Source organism: Monodelphis domestica, chromosome 1 (assembly GCF_027887165.1).
Source record: "Monodelphis domestica isolate mMonDom1 chromosome 1, mMonDom1.pri, whole genome shotgun sequence".
Taxonomy (NCBI): Eukaryota; Metazoa; Chordata; class Mammalia; order Didelphimorphia; family Didelphidae; genus Monodelphis; species Monodelphis domestica.
The window spans coordinates 455080363-455101480 of NC_077227.1; the positions used below are offsets into that span (position 1 = coordinate 455080363).

Below are 21118 nucleotides of genomic sequence, written 5' to 3' on the forward strand. Positions count from 1 at the left end.
CCCACCTTTTCTAGAAAGCCTTCCCCTACTAGTCTTAATTCTAGAGCTTTCTCTCTTTTAATTAATTCCTATTTATCCTATACATAGGTTATTGGTACATATTTGTTTGCTTGTTATCCCCCCATCCCCCATTAGATTAGGAGCAAGAGCTGTCTTTTGCCTCTCTTTGTATCCCCAGCACTTAGCAGAGTGCCTGGCATATAGAAAGCATTTTTATTGATAAAAAAAAAAAGCACCACATAAATATGAACAATTGTTATTCTAGTTCCCACCAGTGTGTTTATACAAATTTATAGGTGTTTTTCAAACTTTAAAAAAAGTTGGAAAATGGTGGCCTAGGAAATACTTGCTTCTTAATAACTATAACTTACGTAGATATGGAACTTTGGACTTTTTAAGGTACTTTTGCATCCATATCTCATTTGTTCTTCAAAGCAATTGGGGAAGGGGTTATTGCTTCTACTTGACAGTTGAAGATTGAGTCTTGGGGAGAAGCCACTGGCTCAATGTCCCAGAGCTAGTTAGTAACAGAGTTCAGATTAGAACCCAAGTCTTCTGACTCTTGGTCCACTGTTATTTTCCACTACCTCACATTGCCTTTCTGGTCCTGCCTTACTTAGCCTCTACATAGATCCCTGGTGCTAAGAGATCTCCCCAGATTTAAGCTATGGAAAAGCCTAAAATTTAACATTCTGGTACTGTTACCAGCATGAAGAATAAGATAAGAAGTCCTTTAGTCCGAACTCTCCACTGTACCTGAAAAGGGAAAGTGACAAGGCAAATGCAATTGGCAGAGAGAAGAATGAAACCCCAAAGAAAGAGGAAGGAAGAATCTCCACTTCCCCCTTGCTTGGTGGGTGGGCAAGTGACTTGCCCTCTCTACGACTTCTCATATCAGAGAAAGTCATGACAGTTATTTGTCTCCTTGAGCTTGGCAGAGTGCTCTGATATTCTCAATAAGGAGGATCCCAAGATTAGTCAGCCTCAAGGTAATGATGTGTCCTGTTTCAGTTTGCAGGACAATCGATTGAATGATCCTGCATGTCTAAGGGTCATCAAGTCACTCCACAACATGCACCGGTTACAGAAAATTGAGTAAGTAGCCAGCTCATTTTAGGTCAAGACAAAGCTTATTGTAAGCAGTTTTCCCCAGTCTTTCCCTGATCCCCCCTCCTCTTACCAACCACAAGTATCTAAGGGTCCCCTAGAATCCATTCTGATGAAACCCAGGAGTAGAGTAAGGTCAGTCCCCCCAGTCAGTTATCAGGCAACACTAGGGTTAGTGGGGCAAGCCCTGGGCTGGGGGAAGCCCTCTGGGTTCTCTGGCTCCTCCTGGCCAAGCCTCAGGGGCAGAGCTCAGAAGCAAGGTCCAGGGAGAAGAATCCAGGGTCAAGGGCTAAGCCTGGAGACTACAGAAAAGGAATATGTGTCTCTGTGTCAGGTGCCAGACAGCCTCTGGTATAGATGGTCATATTGGCTTGATTTTCTAAGTGTTGAACAGAAAACATTGTTTCCATCTCCTGGGCTAGATTGATGGGGTTTGAGTTCTTTTTCTCTTCAAGTCTTCCATCCTTCTGTTGTGATGTTACTTGGAATATGGTACAAATTGAGTCATAGTTTCATCTCAACAGTTCAATAAAACTGATGATATTCACAAAGCACTTAGCTATTATCAGAACCCTCTGAGCAGTGGGGCCGGCAAAATGTAGACACAACTAATGCATTAAGGTGGAGGGGTGATACCGACAAGTTGGGGCTGGGCAGAACTTCCATCCTCATTGTCATTCTTTGCCCTTGATCTTCTGTCTCTAATCCACAGCTTAAGTCGAAATTCTGTCTCTGTCCAGACAGTCCTTGCCTTGGTAAAGAAAGCAGTTTCTTATCCCCAGATCACCACCTTGGAGATTAGGTGAGCCATGTGGTCTTGGCCAGAGCCTTCAGAGGTTGGTACTCAAGGGCCAGGGAGAAGTTAGAGGGCCACAGAGTGGAGGGGAGGAAGAAAAGGCCAGTGATCTTTGCTGATGGGACTTGGGACCCCTCTAGTTCCATGTGCTTGGAATTTGGACCTCAGAGATGAGTTACTCAGATTGGTTACTCAGAGGCACAATGAGGAATTACTTCATACCAGTTCTGGTGACACAGTCCACAGAGTGTCCACCTTGGAGTCAGAAAGACCTGAGTTCAAATTTTATTTCTGACCCTAGCCATGTGACCCTGGTCAAATCACTTAACCTGTTTACCTCAATTTCTGCATCTGCAAAATTGAGATAATAACAGTATCCCAGGGCTGTTGTGAGGATCAAACGAGATTACTATCATGAAGTACTTAGCATAGTACCTGGCTGGCACATAGTAAGCACTCTTATAGAGGTTAGTTATTATTATTGTTATCATCATTATTATTATTACGTGCTTGTGGACTGCCAGTCTGACCCATACTTTATTCTTCCTCTTCCCAGGCAAGCACAGATCATCATTCACTTCTCTGAATCCTTAGGAAAGGCTCTGGAAATGTCACGGTAAGAAGAAACCAGAGGGAATTCTGACGTTCCTCTTCCAAGTGACCACAGTACCCAATTAGTCTCAAAGAGGTAGCCTGTGTACTTTAGGGGAACCATGCAAAGTAGTTTTTCGGCATAATGGGAGAGGTACTTCACTTCAAAAAATTTAGGTTCAAATCCTGGCTGTTCTGTCCCTTCATGTGACCTTAGGAATTCACTTCACCTCTGTACCACAGTTTCCTCAATTGAAAAATGAGGGGATTGAACCAGATTAAGATCTAAGATCTTTAACCAATTTTAACTAATGCAATAATTACAAGTGACCCTTATATATTTCATTAAAGGAACTAGCAGGACCTTTCCTTGATTAAATAAAATCTATTAGCTGGTAGGGTACATGTTTTAAATTAGTCTACGTTGACAAATAATAAAAGTGCATTTCTTTGAAAAATATTCTCATTCAACTTTTTCACTAATTCAGGCTGTTTCTATTCTAAATTAGCAAAGTTGGACTATTCCTAGGGATTAGACTGAAGTGGAATAAAAACTTGGGGAAGGAAAGACTATAAAGCTAAATCTATTTGGAAAACCTGAGGCTCGAACAAACTTGGAAGAAATGTTAGTCCCGGTTCAGTAATGAACTGTAGAGTCTCTGCCCGTGATGAACTATTTGGCTCTGGTTCCACCATTTCACTTCCATGAATATACTTTCTCACTTCTGAAATAAGAGAAATAAATGAGATAATCTCTCCTTCCTCTTCTCCTTCTGATGGGACTGTGATAATCAGTGATTCTAACTTTTCTTAGCCTTTTATGTGAAGAGAAATTTATCAAAACCAGAGAATGATTGGTAATCCACTTAACTTGCAAGGGTTTTTTGTTTTGTTTTGTTTTGGTTTGGTTTGGTTTGATTTATGGTTCTTCTTCTAGTATTTATCATGTTTCATAATTGGTGACACATTTGATTTACATATTTCCTCTACCAGATGGTATACTCCTTGAGGGCAGAAACCTTCTTGGTCTTCCAAAGAAGAGTTTGACACTCAGTAATCTCCTGTTGAATAACTACTATGAAAATCTGTTTTGCATGATTACACATGTATAACCTATATCGAATAGTTTGCCCTCTCAGGGAGGGGAAAGTGAGATGAGAGAGAGAATTTGGAACTCAAAAAAATTTTTTTTAATGAATGTTAAAAATTGTTTTGACTTGTAATTGGGAAGAAAATAAAACAATTTAAAAGCTTTTAAAATCTATTGAAAGAATGAAGTAACTCTAGTAAGACTGTATATTCCCCAGGGTGCCTAGTCCTTGAGGAAAGGGGAAAGGAAGTAAAAAAGCCTTTATTAAGAAGGGGCTCCTAATGAATAGATTCAGTTTTCTCAGTAAAGTAGAAGACACAAGGCCCTCTGCTGAGAGGGAAGAGACAAAAGATTTGTGTGGATATTGATGGGATAAATCAGGGAAGGGCTGGTGAGTAGAAATGAAGAACCAGTTGAGATTGGCTAACATATGCTTGTGTTTTGCCCAGTCTAACAATGCCAATATGTTCCTGTGGTCTTGTCTAGCAGTATAGGTCTTATGCACACATCTTTTTTCCCCTCAAACCCTTACCTTCTGTCTTAGAATCCATACTGTGTATTGTTTTGAAGGCAGAAGAGTGGTAAGGACTAGGCAATGGAGGTTAAGTGACTTGCCCAAGGTCACACAGCTAGAAAGTATCTGAGGCCTCATTTGAACCCAGAACCTCCTAGCACCTGGCTGTCCTCTATGCTCATATCTTTATGACTGCCTGCTATCTAGAGTAGAGAAGTAATGACAAATTTTCTATTTATTTTTCTCCAGATATCTATTAGCACTCATTTTTCTAACATTTCATTCACTTCCCTTACTTCTTTCTTATTTATTTTTTTTGTTCAATTTATCTAGTTCTGATAGAAAAAGGTTAAGGTCCCCCACTAGTAAACTCCTTTAGTTTCTCCTTTAGAAATCTGAATGCTGTACCATTTGGTGCATATTTTGAGTATTGATACTTTTTCATTATTTATGCTCCTTTTTTAAAGATGTAATTACCTTCCTTATCTCTTTTAATGAGACCTATTTTTGCTTTAGCTTTTTCTGAGATCACAATTGCTACTCCTGCTTTCTTTGTCTCAGTTGCAGCCCAGTAAATTCTGCTCCACCCTCTTACCTTTACCCTGTGTATGTATACCTGTTTCAGGTGTGTTTCTTGTTGACAATATATGGTAGGATTTTGGCTTTTAATCCATTCTGCTATCCACTTCTTTTGTATTGGTGAGTTCATCCCATTCACATTCACAGTTATGATTACTGTCTGTGTATTTCCTTCCATTCTGACTTCCTCCTTAGATTCTGCCTTTTCCCTTATCCCTCTTGTCCTCGCCTACACCTTTTCGCTTTTAGTCAGGTCCACTTATTCTGAAAGAAACTCACACCTAGAAAAAGTTTCTTCAAAGACTCTGAGATATATATTAATTTTAAACTTAATTTAAAATTATTTTCTATGTTTCTATGATATATTTTGAATAACCATGGCAGTGTCTAGCAGTTACTTACTCTAATCTTTCAAAGGATATGAGGCAAAATAGCAATAGGGATGAAGAAATAGAAATAAACCATCAGTGAAATATTATGTTGGCAGTGAAAAACTCCAGCTAAAGATTAAGAGCTGCCAGGGACTGTAGAGATCTACAATCTTAACCACCTTCTTTCACAGATAAAAAAAACTAAGGTTCACAGAGATGAAATTATTTACCAAGGGTCACACTGACAATAAAGAGCAAAGCTGAGATCTGAACCTGGGTTCAGGAAATTATGTCAAAACCACATGTGAGGATCCTACCCATTTGTTCCTTTGGCATCTGTGGCATTATTGAAGCAGAATTCAGTCCATAAGGTCTAAGACTCCCCCAGAGTCATTATTTGAAAATTCTGAAGCATTTGAGAGATTCCACCAAATGCAAAAGGAGTGAATTAGATCAGTCATTGGCTTTTTCACTCTGACATTTCCTTCTCTCCCCACCCTGCTTCTATTTTTGCCCCACATCATCCCTATCTTTCCCTTCAGTCAAAACTATTTTGTGCACTTAAAAATATTAATGATTCTGGCCATCTGAAATATTTCTGAGGGACTTCTGGCTGTTTCTGAAAATCAAGTCTGGCCTTAAAGGAAGACCTGCCACTGGTAAGATGGTACAAAAAGGACAAAAATGTCTAGAATTGATAGCAGTTCTGAAAGAGGTATATTGATCAAAATCAGCCAGTTTCCCTGGAATAAGTGTATGACTTCTCCAATGAAATGGTTTATTTGGATGGATAAATTCTGATTTGTTTCTCCCCCCCCCATCAGTCCTTTTGCTAAGTAGTCACATTTTAACATATTCTAGTTCTAAAGGAGATCTCTGACAGCTCTAAATCTTTAGCTGAAGTTTTTCACTGCCAGTTAGAAACATTAAATTCCACTGATGGTTTCCATTTTCTTCATCCCCATTGCTATTTTGTCTCATTTCCCTTGAAAAATTGTGACAAGTAACAACTATTGACTACATGCTTATTCAAAATGCATCAGACTCTTTGAAGAAACTTCCTTTCTTATTGGTCGTGTTAATAGCAGCATTAGTATGACTGTATTCAGAAAATTCATTCTCTGCAAGTAGAGTTCTACAGCTCCTAACTACTACCTTTATTAGGCTTGAGTATTTTCCCTTTCCACCTTGGCCACCAGTGTAAGCTTGAAAATGACTGTGGTTGTTATAGTTGTACCTGATAGTCTAACAAGTTTTCCAGTTGGGGTGTAGATTGGGGCATATTTTGTTTAATAATACTTTCTGGTCTCTAAAAGGTGTTTTGAAGGCTTTTTCCCCTTTAGCATCTTCAGTTTGTTTTCTGTAGATTGCAGAAAGAGAAGAAAAATGAGCCCCAAGATAAGATGGTGACTCAGGACAGAAAGCTAATATTCAGGTAAGAAGGGTGAAGTTGAAAATATTGATAATGCAAGAATCAGTGATTTCATCAGCATTCACAATCCTTTATTTTTTATCTTTACTATCCATCTTAAAATCAATACTTTGTATTTGGTTTCAAGGCAAAAGAATGGTAAGGGCTAGGCAATGGGGGTTAAGTGACTTGCCCAAGGTCACACAGCTAGGAAGTATCTAAGACCAGATTTGAAGCCAGGACCTCCCATCTCTCTAGGCCTGACTCTCAATCCATTGAATAATCTAGCTGCCCATATGTACATTCCTTTAACAAAGGCAGACCACAGTGCCTCCAAACCTTAGTATATAATTTTAGTATATGATTTCCAAACAGGTAAAGGGTTTGGTCCAGTGGTGCTCCTGGGAGTTGTGTAGGAGTGATGTTTGGGTTAGGGGAAGCAGCAAAATGCTACCTGGTCTTAGTAAGGTGTGAATAGTGAAGAACCAGTTCTTTGGTAGCTTATTCTGGCTCAGATAAGGAATACATCATTTTCCCCTGACTTGGTGGGCCACTTCTGTCAGTCTTTTTCCCTTTCCTTTCTCACCTCCCTTCCAAATCTCCCAGGCTTCAGAAATGTGGCCTTGCTATCCACCATGCAAAGGAAATAGCAGAGATGCTCAAGCACAGGCCCTTCCTGGAAGAAGTAGAGTGAGTACAACCCCTCAGCTTCTTGTTCCAATCTCATGGGTCCTAACTGGGTTGGGACACTGGAGGAAGAGGCCAGAGGGATGGGAAGAGAAAGAGGTGGGTGGAGCTGTCCTGGAATATTCAGGTTTGTGGGACCCCAGGCATTCATTCTGCACTGTATATTACACTGTAGACTAGAGAATAACATTTAGAGGAGTGTCCCTAGTGGCACTGTTGCTTCAGGGGCCCTCTTATTTTAGATCCAGATCAGGGAATAGGGTGAGCAAATGGCTGTGTTTAAACAGGTGATATGTGTGGGTGGGCTTGACTCCTAGCTACCTGAGAATATCTCACCTGAGAATCTAGAGATTTAGATGAGTGGAAAATTAGATACATTTCTCAGCTAGAGGGGAGGGGAAAGAGAAGGAGCAGAATGCAATTCTCCCTGGTTTTCCAGCCTACAACACCCTACTTTCACTCTCTACCAATCACTCCTTGAGTCAAGGTGGGACAATTTCCCAGCAAAAAAACTAGACCAATTCCCAAGTGGTTCATTTTGGTTGGGGAGGGAGGTGTTGGGAGTGTGTTATAGGCCACCTTAGGTGGTTCTTTGAGACTGATGGAGCCCCATGAATGTCAGGAGGGGTAGAGTTTAGTGAACAACCACTGGCATGACTCCATTCTTTTCTCAAAGAAAATACAGTTTGGGGGCAAAAAAGAGAATACCTTTCCAAATAATGTAGCCCTGATCTGAATTCTTGCCCTTTCTCTTTTAGAGTAGGGTCTAGAGAGAGCAGGAAGGATTCCTCAGTGATCAGACAGAGCCTAAGTACTAGTAAGTGCATCTGTTACAGGAAACGAGTATAGATCTTCCCACTTCCATCTAGGACCAGTGGGACAAATAGTGAGGGTGTGGCTATAGGGGGAGTTGAACATATGGTTCTAAGTGCCCCTATCTTCCCTAACAGGGAAGCACTAATCACTTCCTACTCATCTGTATCTCAGTTTATCAGGGAATCGATTGGAAGATGAAGGCTGCCAGAAACTAGCCGAGATCCTGCCTGATTTGCAAATCACCAAACAATTTAAGTAAGTACCAGACCAAATTTTATAATGGGGAGCAAAAGATGTTGAGAATATAGCAGTGATAGATGCAATTTCCAGTGAGCTTTGGGGCTGCTGGATGGCTCAGTGGATAGAGCACCAGGCTTAGAATCAGAAGGACATGGATTTAAATCTGGTCTCAGACACTTCCTAGCCCTGTGACCCCAGGTAAGTCACTTAACCCCATCTATCTAGCCCTTGTCTTTCTATCTTAGAGTTGTTACTAAAGCAGAAAGTAAGGGTTAAAAATTTTTTCAAAATAAACCTTGATCAGGAGCAGAGTATGCAATTAAAATATTCATCTGATTCACTGTCAGTTCTTTGCTTGTTGTCTCTGAGAAGCCTACCTTTTGCTGAAGCTGCCATTAACACAATGAAATTACCTTCAAAGTCATCAGAAGAAGAAATAGGAGCTATGGAAAACCCTATGTTAGTGACATGGCTGAAAGATCCATTAGAAATCATGTATTCTTCCATTTTCAGAAGAGGAAAATGAGGGTTAGAGAAGAGTATATTTCCTAAGGGTGTATAGACTTTGTTTTACTTAACTACATTTATTTGTTACAAGAAAGGGCTTTGAGGGGGGTGTTAAGGGAAGACATAGAGATGTAAGTGACAGTGATGCCAAAAAAGAAAGAAAACACCTTCAAAGAGTACTTTGTAAAATGCATAGAAGAGAACAGAAGGAAGTTTAGAAGAGGACACAGGCATGCAGGGCAGGGTTAGAACTAACATTTTAAATATGAATTATATATTTTTTCTTAAAATCTGAGCATAGTGGATAGGAATAATTTCATATAAAGTCTTATTTTTGTATGAAGAAATATTCATGTTTACTGATATTCATGAAATTTAAATTTTTTTAATTTTAAAATTAAGAGCATCTAGAATTAGCGGCTAAGCTAACGCTAGAATCCACGAATCTACCTCCTAGTCCAATGCTTTTTTTTTTTTCAGTAGGCTAAATTGAGTTTAAATCTGGCTATAGACTCTTACCAGCTTTGTGAGCTGAGCAAGTCACTTAACCTCTATCTGCCTGTTTCTTCATCTTCAAAAGACTAGTAGCATCCACCTCCCAGTGTTGTTGTAAGAAGCAAATGAGATAATATTTGTAAAGCCCTTCATAAATCTTAAAATCAAATATGCACATGTATATAATATTATACATACATCAACATGTGTATATATATACTAGCACTTGTTTTTGCTGTCTCTGCCCAAGTTCTCTCACTATTTATTCATTCACTCATTCTCGCAGTGAACAAATATTCAAAATGGAGAAGGTATAACTAGACCACAGTTTTAATGAGGAAGATCTGGGATCTGCATTAAACTGAATGCAGGCTTAATGTGAGTCAATAGTGTGAAATGACAGTTACAAAAACGCTGGGGTCCCAAGCTGAATTAAGAGAGGCACAGTTTCCAGAATGAGAGAAGCAAGAATCCTTACGTCCTCTGCCCTGGCCAGACTGGATCTGGAATTGGGCCCCTATTTCTGGGCGGCATATTTTAAGACACTAACAACCACATCCAGAAGAGGAAGCTGAGGACCCTGGAGATCATTCCATACAAAGTTCAGTCAAGGAATTGGGGAGTGATTACCTTGAAGAAGAGATTTAAAGGGGATCATGATAACTGATGTCAAGTATTTAAAGGCATCTTTGTCAAAGGGGGATCCATTAGACTTGCTCTGCTTAGACCCAGTCAGAAGCAGAAGCAGTGGGCAGAATTTGCAGAGAAATAGATTCCAGTTTGATATGTACATGCATGTGTGTAGAAATATGCAGTGTACATATATACGTATTGTATTTTGTTGTGAATATACACATATGTGCATGTATACATATACTTGGAAATATGCATGTGTGTGTATATATGCATGTTTTGTGTTTGTGACATTTGTGTATGTGTGTATAAATTCCCAACAATTAGAGTTGTTCAAAAGGATAATAGCTATCTTGGGAGATTAAATAATGACTTTCCTCTCACTAGAGGTCTTCCGGCAAAGGCTAGATAACCATTCACTGTAACTGACTTGTGGACCTCTGGGGTCCCTTGAAACTCTGATTCTGTGATTTTTCTAGCATCTGCCCCCGGACTTTCTGCAGTATAGAGATACACTGGAAAATAAGTTACAGGCCTTACCTTCAAAGAGTTAACCAGAGCTCTCAACCTGAAGCATTTTCTAGTAGATGACTATAGATATGATTAGGGATTAGGGTTGGGCATGGAAAACTTGCTCAAAGCATTTAAGAGTCTTTGGCTAAATGAGGAGACAAACTAGATATGTCCAGAGAAAGAAGTATAAGGTTCATGTAACAGTGGTCCAAGAATCTTCTTGGGCTACCTTAACCAGTACCTTTGTAAGCTGAGAGATGCTTTCAGTGACTGGTGGTGTCACTAAATGAAAATACAGGAAAGGCTGGTGACCATTTCCATGTTCTCTTTTGCAGCATCAGTGATAATGGGCTGTCTAAGACCAGTGTATATTGCTTGCTGACAGCAGCCAATGCCTGCAAAAATGTGATGGAGCTGGATATCAGGTAATGTGAGCTCAGTAGGCAAGTTTCCTCAGCTTTCTCTGTTCTACCCAATGACTGAGATTCTCTTTTTCAGGACAGAGTGAGTTCTACAAGATGACCCCATCCAGGAGGGCAAAAATATAAATTGGAGGGGATCTCATCCAACTCCTCAAATTTTAGAGATGAGGAAATTTGCCCAAGGTCACAGGCAGAAAGTAATTAAAGCTTGGGGTTGAATCCCAAGCCAGTATATGGTCCAACAGAAAAGAGTGCTGAAACTGAAGTCACAATGTGGAGACCTGATTTTGAGTGCCTGTTTTGTTATTTGTTACCCAGTGACCTTTGACAGATCACTTGACCCCTCTTGAGTCTTATTTTCTTCATCTGTAACCTAGGAGCAGGGGCAAATGAGGCAGCTCAGAATTCACTTTTTGCTCTAGATCTGGGACCTAAAACATCTCATTTCACATTTGGTGCTCTGTCTTCCTTTTTCTTCTGCTCAACTTCTTCCTTAGGCTTTGGTTGTTGTTCAGGTGTTTTCAATCATGTCCAACTCTTCATGAACCCATCCTGATTTGTTTGGGACATCTTCTTGTTGGTGTCTAGGAAAGCCCCCATGTTATTCTTAACACTCAATATTTTACATGGAGCCTGCTTTAAGTAGATTCAATGCAGTATTTGAAACTCTACATTTACACAGCAGATAAATTAGAGCATGATGTTTCACCTTCCTAAAATATTATTATTTGATTTATCAAAGTATTCCCCACAGCATTTCTTTAAATACCCAATTCTTATCCCTGAAATTTTATCTCAGATCCATTAAATTATCAAAGATGATAAAAAAAAACCACAGAATTAATCAGTGTTGGAGAGACTACGGGAATACAAGCACACCAGTACAATGGTGGTAGAGGTGTGAACTGATCCAACCATTATGGAAAATAATTCATAATATGCAAAAAAAGGTGGGAGGAAAAGAATCATAGATTTTTGGACCGAGCTAATGTGAGAATTTATTTCTCTAGATAAGCATATTTATTTTAATTTATAATATATTTATAATAAATAATACATATTATGTTGTTATTACATTACATGTTATTATGTAAACATATAAATGACAACTTTTAAAATAGTCATCAAATTGTTCATGCCCTTGGATGCAATCAACAATCCCATTACTGGATATATTCCCAAGGAAGTCAAAGGTAGGAGGGAAAAAGTCATTATGTATATCAAATATATATAGTAGCACATTTTGGGGTAGCCAAAAACTAGAAACAAAGTGGGTGCCTATTAATTTGGAAGCAATTAAACAAATTTTCTCATAGTAACACATTAGAATATTTTTATACTTTTAGAAACAATGAATATGATAAATTCAGAGATGATGCAGGAAGACTTGTGTAAACTGATGCTGAGTGAAATTAGCAGAACAGTCACCTTCATGATTAGTTATGTAACTAGTAAAGAAATAATAAAAAGAAAACTAAACTCTGATTAATTGCTGTGGCCAATCACCATCCAGAAGAATAGATGATGAGGTTGTTGACTACAGGTGTAGAACATTGCCTTCATTTCCAAATATGTTCATTTTATTGGTCAGTTTTGCTTACTTGCATTTCTTTGACATAGATGATGAGATATGCATCTCTTGACACAGAGAGTTCATTTGGAACTGAAAGGGAATGGTATTTTGGGAAAAACAAAAGGCATCTATAAAACTTTAAAATAAAATAAATACCAGTTCCTCTTCAACATTCAAAATAGGATTGTATTTGCAAAAAAATATGATTTTTAAAAGCTCCTCTGATATAGAGTGAGATATCCTTTCTTTTCAAAGCTAGTTTTAGATCATGGAAGGTGACTATCCATAGTTAGTACGTAATTGAGGTCTAACCCAAAAAGGGTTGACATGCAGAGGAGAATGGGAAATGCTTGACTTTTGAGGACTGAACCACAAGGAAATGTCTAAATCGATATGAGATATTGAAATGTTTTATTTATTTAAAAAATGCATTTTTATCAGTGCATCTTGTTTTAATGTTATCCACATTCTCCACTGTATTGGTCCCTCTCAGATAGTCATCCTTATAGCAAAGAATAAAAAAGTCTAACAAAACTAACCAACAGATAGTTTCAAATGCATATTGGATTTAAATTAGTTTTAAAGAACTTTCCTGAGACCATGGTCTATTGGATGATCAAGATAACGGGGGAAGCTGGGTAGCTCGGTGGATTGAGAGCCAGGCCTAGAGACGGGAGGTCTTGGGTCCAAATCTACCCTCAGACACTTCCCAGCTGTGTGACCCTGGGCAAGTCACTTAACCCCCATTGCCTAGCCCTTACCACTCTTCTGCCTTGGAACCAATACACTGTATTGATTCCAAGATGGAAGGTGAGAGTTAAAAAAAAAAAGATAAATTGATTATGACCATCATATTGGTTTTCATCTGTCAGAGAAATCTTTAAGAATCATAGACTGTTATAAGCAAACCAGCAGTCTGTTGTGGTGAAAATTTTCACCTTTTAAGATTATTATAATATTGAACAATGGCTGCCAAGGAATTTACTTATGAAATTCCTAAAATGAAACACTCAAGTCAGAATGGAGTTTATTGAGGTTTAATCACAATGGAGTAGGGAAAAGGAGAGGGAGAGGAGAGAGGAGAAAAGGAAAAGGGGTTACTCAACCTCTGACCAAGGCAGAGGGAGTTTAAAGGGCCAAGGTGGAAGGAATCAGTCCTTGACTCACGTAACCAATCTGAAGGGAAGCTGTCTGTGGGCCTCCTCTCTGTTCAAGCTCCTAACATGAACTAGTGTCTAGCCCTCTCTACAGGAAGTCAGCGAATTCCAGAGGCTGTTCCCTACCTCACTTCCTGTGCCTCACAAGTGCCAATGGTGGCTCTAGCTTGGCTTAGGACAGCCCAGGTGGGCAGTTAGTTATTTCTGATTTGTCATTGACTATCACATGTAGTGTGGGTGTGCACAATTTTTTGGGTGCTAGACCAAGATGGAGACTTTTAAAATTCACAAGTCTTAGGTAGATTCAGGAAAATGGTGTAAAATAACTTTTCCAGGTCTCTGCCGATACTAAGTTTCTGTGAAAGGCAATGACCAAATGAGTCTCCTAGCTTCTCATTCATCTTCCCTTCCTTTTGCAGCCTGAAGAACAAAACTGCCATCCTCAAATTTGCTGAAGATCAGGAGAAGGCTCAAACCCAATCCAGGTATTTCCCAAATGCTTTTTCGTGGTCTGCAATATCTTGTTTGTTTGTTTTTTAGTGTGGACTATATCTGTCCATTCCAGTTTCCATTTTTGGAACGGGGCTTATAGCATCAGAGAGGACCTGCTATAAGGTGTGAGCAGATCTATGTGTGTGTAGTATGACCATTTCTCTGGTTAGACCTGAATCAGTATTGTCTCCAAAGTCACACAGTCAAGTTAGGGCTCCTCTTCCCTTTGATAGTCAAAAGGGGTGGGGGATGGGAGAAGGAAAAGAGAAGATAGTGAGAGAAGCTACAGGGAAATGACCAGAGATTCTTGAATGCAGAGTCTCTTCTGAGCAAGGATATTTTGTATATTTGGAGAATAGAAGGAGACCAGTTTGGATGGAGTGTACAGCATGTGAAAGGGAATAGTAAGAGGTACACATGGAAAGGCGGTTTGGAACCAGATCATGGAGATCCTTGAATGCTAGGCTGAAGTATGTGTAGCTCATCTTCTCTGTGTGTCTTTCTAGAACTACAGTTTCAGTCACTCAGCCATCCAAAAACAGCCCCAAGCTGCCATCTCTGTCTGCCAGAATGATCAGGTAGGACCTTTGGATGGATATGATCTTTCTAATCACTTCTTGTTTTAACAGATCAAGGGGGTCACTGACCAGAATAGAAATCCAGCTCCTCTTTAAAAATTCACTGTGAAATAGCAGTGGCAGTGAGCACACCACGCAGCAGGGATGCCACCCAGGTTATGGTTAAACATCTGGAGCCCAAACCATGGGTGCTCTCTGCTTTTCCTCTAAAATGATCCACAGAGCAAGGTTCTACCCTGAGCTCCCAGGCTAAATATAACCCTTGCCACCCTCTAGAGGTGCTCCCTCCTCAGCCACTCTGTGCAACCTTAGGGATGGCCCTATTCTATTATTCATTCTGCAGTTTTCTTTCCCAGAACATAGAGCCAGTTCAGTCCATTGTTATCTGTATATCTGAAGGGTCAGAGAACATTGCTACTGCTTTTGATGAAAGATAGAAATATGGAGGAGGCAGCTTGTCCCATTTCCGGGAAGGAAACCATAACCCCAAGGGATAACATTGAAACCCATCCTTTGCCCTAGAGCTCTTGACCTTCTGGGCTGTCTGTGCTTCTTAGTACTTAGTTTTGCTAAATTATGTATATTCGTTATAAGAATTTTGTTTTTCTCTTTTAATGGGGGGGGGTTGGGAGGGAGAAAGAGGAACTTGGGGTGGTTCCTTCCTCCAAAAAACCTGAGGTGTTTTGTACCTGTCTCCCTGGTTCTCATTCATTATTTCTCTCTATGGCTACTTCTCTCTGAAGATCTGTGTCTTGTTATAGCTCTAGCTTTGTCTCTTGACCTCATTCTTGCTCTGCCCCCCTCCTCTTCCTGTCTTAGAGTGAGGAGTTAGAGACCTATGGTTTTGTCTTTGTTCTCTACAGACTAAGACACTGTGGTTTCCACTCCAAGGACCTTGAGAAGCTGTGTGGGGAGCTGAGCAATTGCAGCCATCTTGAGTGAGTGCCAGGCCACAACCTCCCCAGGGCCAGGAAGAGCCATAGAACTAACAGCAGGTCTGCTAAGTCTGATAGCAGAAGCTACCGTATACCTTTGAGCTTTCTTTCTCATGGATCACTGATTTTTTTTAAGTTATGCATATTCCCAAGACTTGACAGGGTTCCCCTCCACATCAGGAAATCTTGCCTCAGTTACTCCATCCATGATGAGCCAAAGCCTCTGTCCCCCTTTGTCTTCTACCAGACTGTTGCTGCCGTAACTGGAAATAATCTTGCAATAAGAAACCAAGGAACAAAGCAATAAACCAACTATGCCACTAGTGCCCACTATGACAACAGACAAGTCATTTGAACTTTCAAAATCTCTAGTTTCCTCAGCCGTTAAATGGACATAATAATTCCAGCCCAGCCTTCCTCCTAAGACCAAATAAAATAATGTTCCTGAATGTGCTTATGAGGGTTAAAAGGTCTAGGCAATTGTGATAGATTATTCTTTATAAACTCCTCAGCCAATCAGGAAGGGGAAATGACCAGCATTTCTCAGTATCTCTTCCCCACTGTCCTTCCCCAGTCATTGTCACTATATGACATTTCTCCAATATCTGTGGTGCAGGAACTGGCTATTAGCCATTGTCAGGAGCCATTGGCCAAGGGTGGCTACCCAAGTGAAAAAGTGGGCAGAAGGCTGGGTCTTTCTTTTCAAGATTTAGACCCAGACTTAAGAAACACCAAACCTATGAAAATGTGGAATTTCAGCTGTGAGCAATATACCTTGGGCAGACTTTAGGAACTGGGTCAGAAGGGAGATTTCTTCCCTTTTGCTTCAATTCCCATGTAACCATCTTTATTCAAAGAAAACTTTCCTTTTGCTTTATCCACCCCCTCCCAGCTTATCCAACAACTGTTTGGGCAGCAAAGGCATTGAGAAACTGACTCACCTCCTCCCAGGCCTGAGATCCCTGCAGTTGCTGACGTAAGTTATGAGACTGGACTGTGGCACTTGGTGGGTTGAGGAGACTGACTGCTATGTGGGGCAGAAAGCTAAGCTATCTTGAATTCGAAATCTGACCTTGCAGCAAGACTCCTCTGCTTGGGATCCATGGGTGAGGGGGTGGAGGAAGAATCCCTCTAGGAAGTCTCCTGTTATTTTTTTGCTTTTACTTACAGATAAAGCCCTGAAATTAAGAGATCTGATTTCGGGTTTGCCATTTTGCCAACTGTGTGGTCTTGGGCTAGATACTAAGCCTCCATTTCTTCATCTAAGTGGAATAATAATATTTGTACTTCTTGCCTTCCAGGGTTTTTGTAAGGACTAAATGAGATTAATATAAGTAAAGAACTTTGTATCCATAAAGCATATTTGAATATTACCCATTATTTCTCTTTCCATAATAGAGAGATTTGGGTATACAGATATAGATACACAGAGGAGAGAGAGAGAGAGAGAGAGAGAGAGAGAGAGAGAGAGAGAGAGAGAGAGAGAGAGAGAGAGAGAGAGAGAGAGAGAGAGAAGGGAAGACAGAAAAAGAGGAAAGGGAGGCAGACAGAGACAGAGGGAGAGACTAAAAGAGAGAGGAGAAAGGGAGGCAGACACAGAGGGAGAAAGGGAGAAGGAAAGATCTCAATTTGTGATTTCGTTGAGATATGAAATTCTCAGCAAAGAAACTCTCTCCATAAATGCAAATTAGCAACTCATTTGTAAGTAATAATGTTGAAGCATTGCCAGGATGGGAGATAGAGGGATGGGTGGGCAGTGTCACTGAGAGGCAAAGTACTTAGCTATAGTCTCACTAGGGCCACATAACTAGTATGCAGATGCAATCTGCATCAGGTATCAGATGCAAGACAAACTCAGGTCTTCCTGACTCCATAGGTTGGACCTCTTCCTTCTACACCATGTTTCCTTTTACTATATTATTGGTTTGTACTATTTTCATATTCCTCTACAATGCATTTTTTAACCCTTGCCTTCTGTCTTAGTGTCAATTCTGAAACAGAAGGGCAAGGGTGAGGCAAAGGGAATTACGTGACTTGCCCAGAGGGCAAGGAGGAGTCTGAGGCCAATTTTTAACACAGGTCCGCCAGACTCTAGGCCTGGTGCTCTATCCACTAAGCCACCTAGTTACCCCTTACAATGTATACCAATCTATATTATGTACATTATATATAATTATAGTATTAGGCATCTTTTGAAGTTTTATGGAAAAATATAAAGAGATTTAGAATATAGAATATTTGAAATAGATGTGGCTTGGTTTCAGTCTGCACCAGTAGAAGGAGTTACATTGAAGGATTGAAGAGGCCCAGCTAGCCTCAATGGTAGAGTCTAACCAGCTTCTGCCAGGTAGTATGATTGGACTCAGTTACTGAACCTTCATAATAAGGTGCTGGATTCTAGTGAATGATATGGGATCAGGACCTTATAAATGTCAGGATCACTGATTTAGAAATGGAAGTGTCCTTGGAGATAAGAGTGGCTTCTCCCCTAAAAGAAGTTCCTTCTGGCCTATAAGTCCTGATAGTCAGTCAATAAACATTTATGAAAGCATTTACTCTGTGTCACATGTTGTGCTAAGCACTAAGCATTCAAAAAAAAAAAAAGACTCCCTTCTCTCAAGAGACTATCTAATCAAGGGATTCCCCAGTCTAGCAGGGGAGACAATAAACAAACAACTATATACAAACTAGATAGATATGAGATGAATCAGGAGTAGAGGGATGACATTGACATTAAGTGAGTCAAGGAAAAGGCTTCCTGTCAAAGGTAAGATTTTAGCAGGTACTTGAAGGAAGCCAGAGAAGACAGGGAGCAGAGACAAGGAGGGAGAATATTCCAGACATGGGGCACTATCCACTAAAATGCCTGGAATCTAGAGATGCATGAGGAATTGCCTTATAATGAGGGAAATTCTCACTACCTGCAAGAAATCACTAGCTGTGAAAATAGCAATGGGGAAAGAGAGTTCCTCAGAGGAGGCATCTCACAGGAAAAAACATGGCTCTGGTTGTCTAGAAGCTTGGGTTCCTTTTTTTTTTTTAGTTGGGCATTTATTTATTTAAAAAACCCTTACCTCCCTCCATTTGTGGAATGGCTGAACAAATTATGGTATATGTTGGTGATGGGAAACTATTGTGCTCAAAGGAATAATAAAGTGGAAGAATTCCATGTGAACTGGAACAACCGCCAGGAAGTGATGCAGAGCGAGAGGAGCAGAACCAGGAAAACATTGTACACAGAGACTGATGCACTGTGGTACAATCGAATGTTATGGACTTCTCTATTAGCGGCAATGCAGTGATCCTGAACAACTTGGAGGGATTTATGAGAAAGAACACTATCCATATTTAGAGGAAAAACTGTGGAGCAGAAACACAGAAGAAAAACAACTGCTTGATTACATGGGTCGAGGAGGATATAATTGAGGATGTAGACTCAAGATGATCACCCTAGTGCAAACATCAACTACGTGAAAATAGGTTTTGACCAAAGACACATGTAAAACCCAGTAGAATTGCGTGTCCGTTCTAGGAAGGGATGGGGGGAGGGGAGGGAAAGAATATGATTCTTGTAACCAAGGAATAATGTTCTAAATTGACTAATTAAATAAAATTTTCCAAAAAATAAAATAAAATTTAAATAGAGTAAAAAAAAACAAATACCTAGTAAAAATGTCAAAAAATAAAAATAAAAACTTTTAACTTCCATTTTATTTTTTATTTTATTTAATTAATTTAGAATATTTTTCCATGGTTACAAGATTCATGTTCTTTCCCTGCCCTCCTCCAAACCCCCTCCCATAACCAACACATAATTCCTCTGGGTTTTATATGTGTCATTGATCAAGACCTATTTCTAAACCATTAATATTTGCACTAGGGTGATCATTTAGAGTCCATATCCCCAATCATATCCCCATAGACCCTTGTAATCGAGCAGTTGTTTTTTCCTGTGTTTCTATTCCCACAGTTCTTCCTCTGTATATGGATAGCATTCTTTCTTAAATCCCTCAGGATTGTCCTGGATCATTGCATTGCTACTAGTAGAGAAGTACATTACATTTGATTGTACCACAGTGTATCAGTCTCTGTGTACAATGTTTTCCTGGTTCTGCTCCTCTCACTCTGCATCAATTCCTGGAGGTCATTCCAGTTCACATGGAATTCCTCCAATTCATTATCCCTTTGAGCACAATAGTAATCCATCACCAACACATACCATAATTCCTTCAGCCATTCCCCAATAGAAGGGCATCCCCTCTTTTTCCAATTTTTTGCCACCACAAAGAGCGCAGCTATGAATATTCTTGTACAAGTCTTTTTCCTTATGATCTCTTTAGGGTACAAACCTAGCAGTGCTATGGCTAAATCAAAGGGTAGGCAGCATAGTTCCAAATTGCCTTTCATAATGGTTGGATAAATTCACAACTCCACCAGCAATGTATTAATGCCAACTTGGGTTCTTTTATCTGACTCTACTACTGATTTACTTTGTGATATTAGACAAATTGCTTTCCATATTTGGGTACCAGTTTGGTCATCTTGAAAATAAAGGGACTGGGAGAAATTAGATGGCCCAGTGGATAAAGAGCCAAGTCTGGAAACAGGAGGTCCTAGGTTCAAATCTGGCCTCAGACATTTCCTAGCTATGTGACCCTGGGCAAGTCACTTAACTTCAGTTGCCTAACCCTTACAACTCTTCTGTCTTGGAATTGATACTTAGTGTCAATTCTAAGACAGAAGATAAGGGTTTTTTAAATAAAGGTATTTGATTTTGGCCCTAGAGCTCAGGAAAGTCATCTGCATCCTTTTACTAGAGAGATGCTTGACTACAGATCCAGAATGCTGCATACAACACCGGATACTCTCGCTGAGTTAGGTAGTTTTGCTTAATTGTTTTTCTCTGTTTCAATGGAGAACTTACTGGGGGAAGAGGGGACAGCTTATATTCATAAATGACCGAGATAAAAAACCAAAAGATGTTAATAGAAATTCTTATTTTAAAAAACAAGGAAATGAGTTGATTGGTCTAAATGGTCTTAAAGGCCCTTTCTGTTCTGATGGTCAATACGTTTTTCTCTCTGACTCCTTAAAAAAATCTTACTCTGAATATACCATAACTGTACTTTTAGCTCTTGGGCAGGACTGATTTAATGGTCCCCTTCCCATGTTTCTCTAGTTTGAATGAGAATAGAACATCCTTGGAAGCTGTGTTCTGCTTAGCCTCAACCTTTTCTAACCTGGAGTGGATCTATGAGGTAGATATCAGGTGAGTTTGGCTCTCTGTGTCTTCCCAGACTAGTGTTGGTGAACCTTTTAGAGATTGCATGGCCAAACATTACCCTCAAGCTGATCCCCACATTATCTCAGACAGGGGAGGGAGGAAGTGCTTGCACTGGGCTGCTGGGCAAAGGGACAGGGCATGTGAAAAATATCCTTGGGAGTTGTGGAGAGGAGGAATGGAGTAGCCCCCTCTGGCACACAGAGCATGTATGCCATGTGTTCACAGCACAGTCCTAGAACATCTGTATTTGGGAACCTTTGATGAAGCTCATCCTAAGAAGACAGCAGGGAAATTCTAATGTCTAAAGGACAGAATTTGACCAATTAT

General features: G+C 39.9%; 1 protein-coding gene across 2 annotated transcripts in view; it reads left to right on the top strand.

Annotated features, from left to right (window-relative positions):
• NLRC5 (NLR family CARD domain containing 5) overlaps window positions 1-21118 on the top strand; it is a 112853-nt gene that overhangs the window by 59079 nt on the left and 32656 nt on the right. For both annotated transcript variants that reach the window (XM_056812335.1, XM_056812336.1), the window contains exons 9-20: window positions 1012-1095; window positions 1820-1909; window positions 2460-2519; window positions 6415-6483; window positions 7066-7149; window positions 8134-8217; window positions 10686-10775; window positions 13922-13987; window positions 14501-14572; window positions 15436-15510; window positions 16400-16483; window positions 20687-20776. In XM_056812335.1, the coding sequence (XP_056668313.1) occupies window positions 1012-1095; window positions 1820-1909; window positions 2460-2519; window positions 6415-6483; window positions 7066-7149; window positions 8134-8217; window positions 10686-10775; window positions 13922-13987; window positions 14501-14572; window positions 15436-15510; window positions 16400-16483; window positions 20687-20776 (948 nt within the window). The remainder of the gene's footprint in view (window positions 1-1011; window positions 1096-1819; window positions 1910-2459; window positions 2520-6414; window positions 6484-7065; window positions 7150-8133; window positions 8218-10685; window positions 10776-13921; window positions 13988-14500; window positions 14573-15435; window positions 15511-16399; window positions 16484-20686; window positions 20777-21118) is intronic.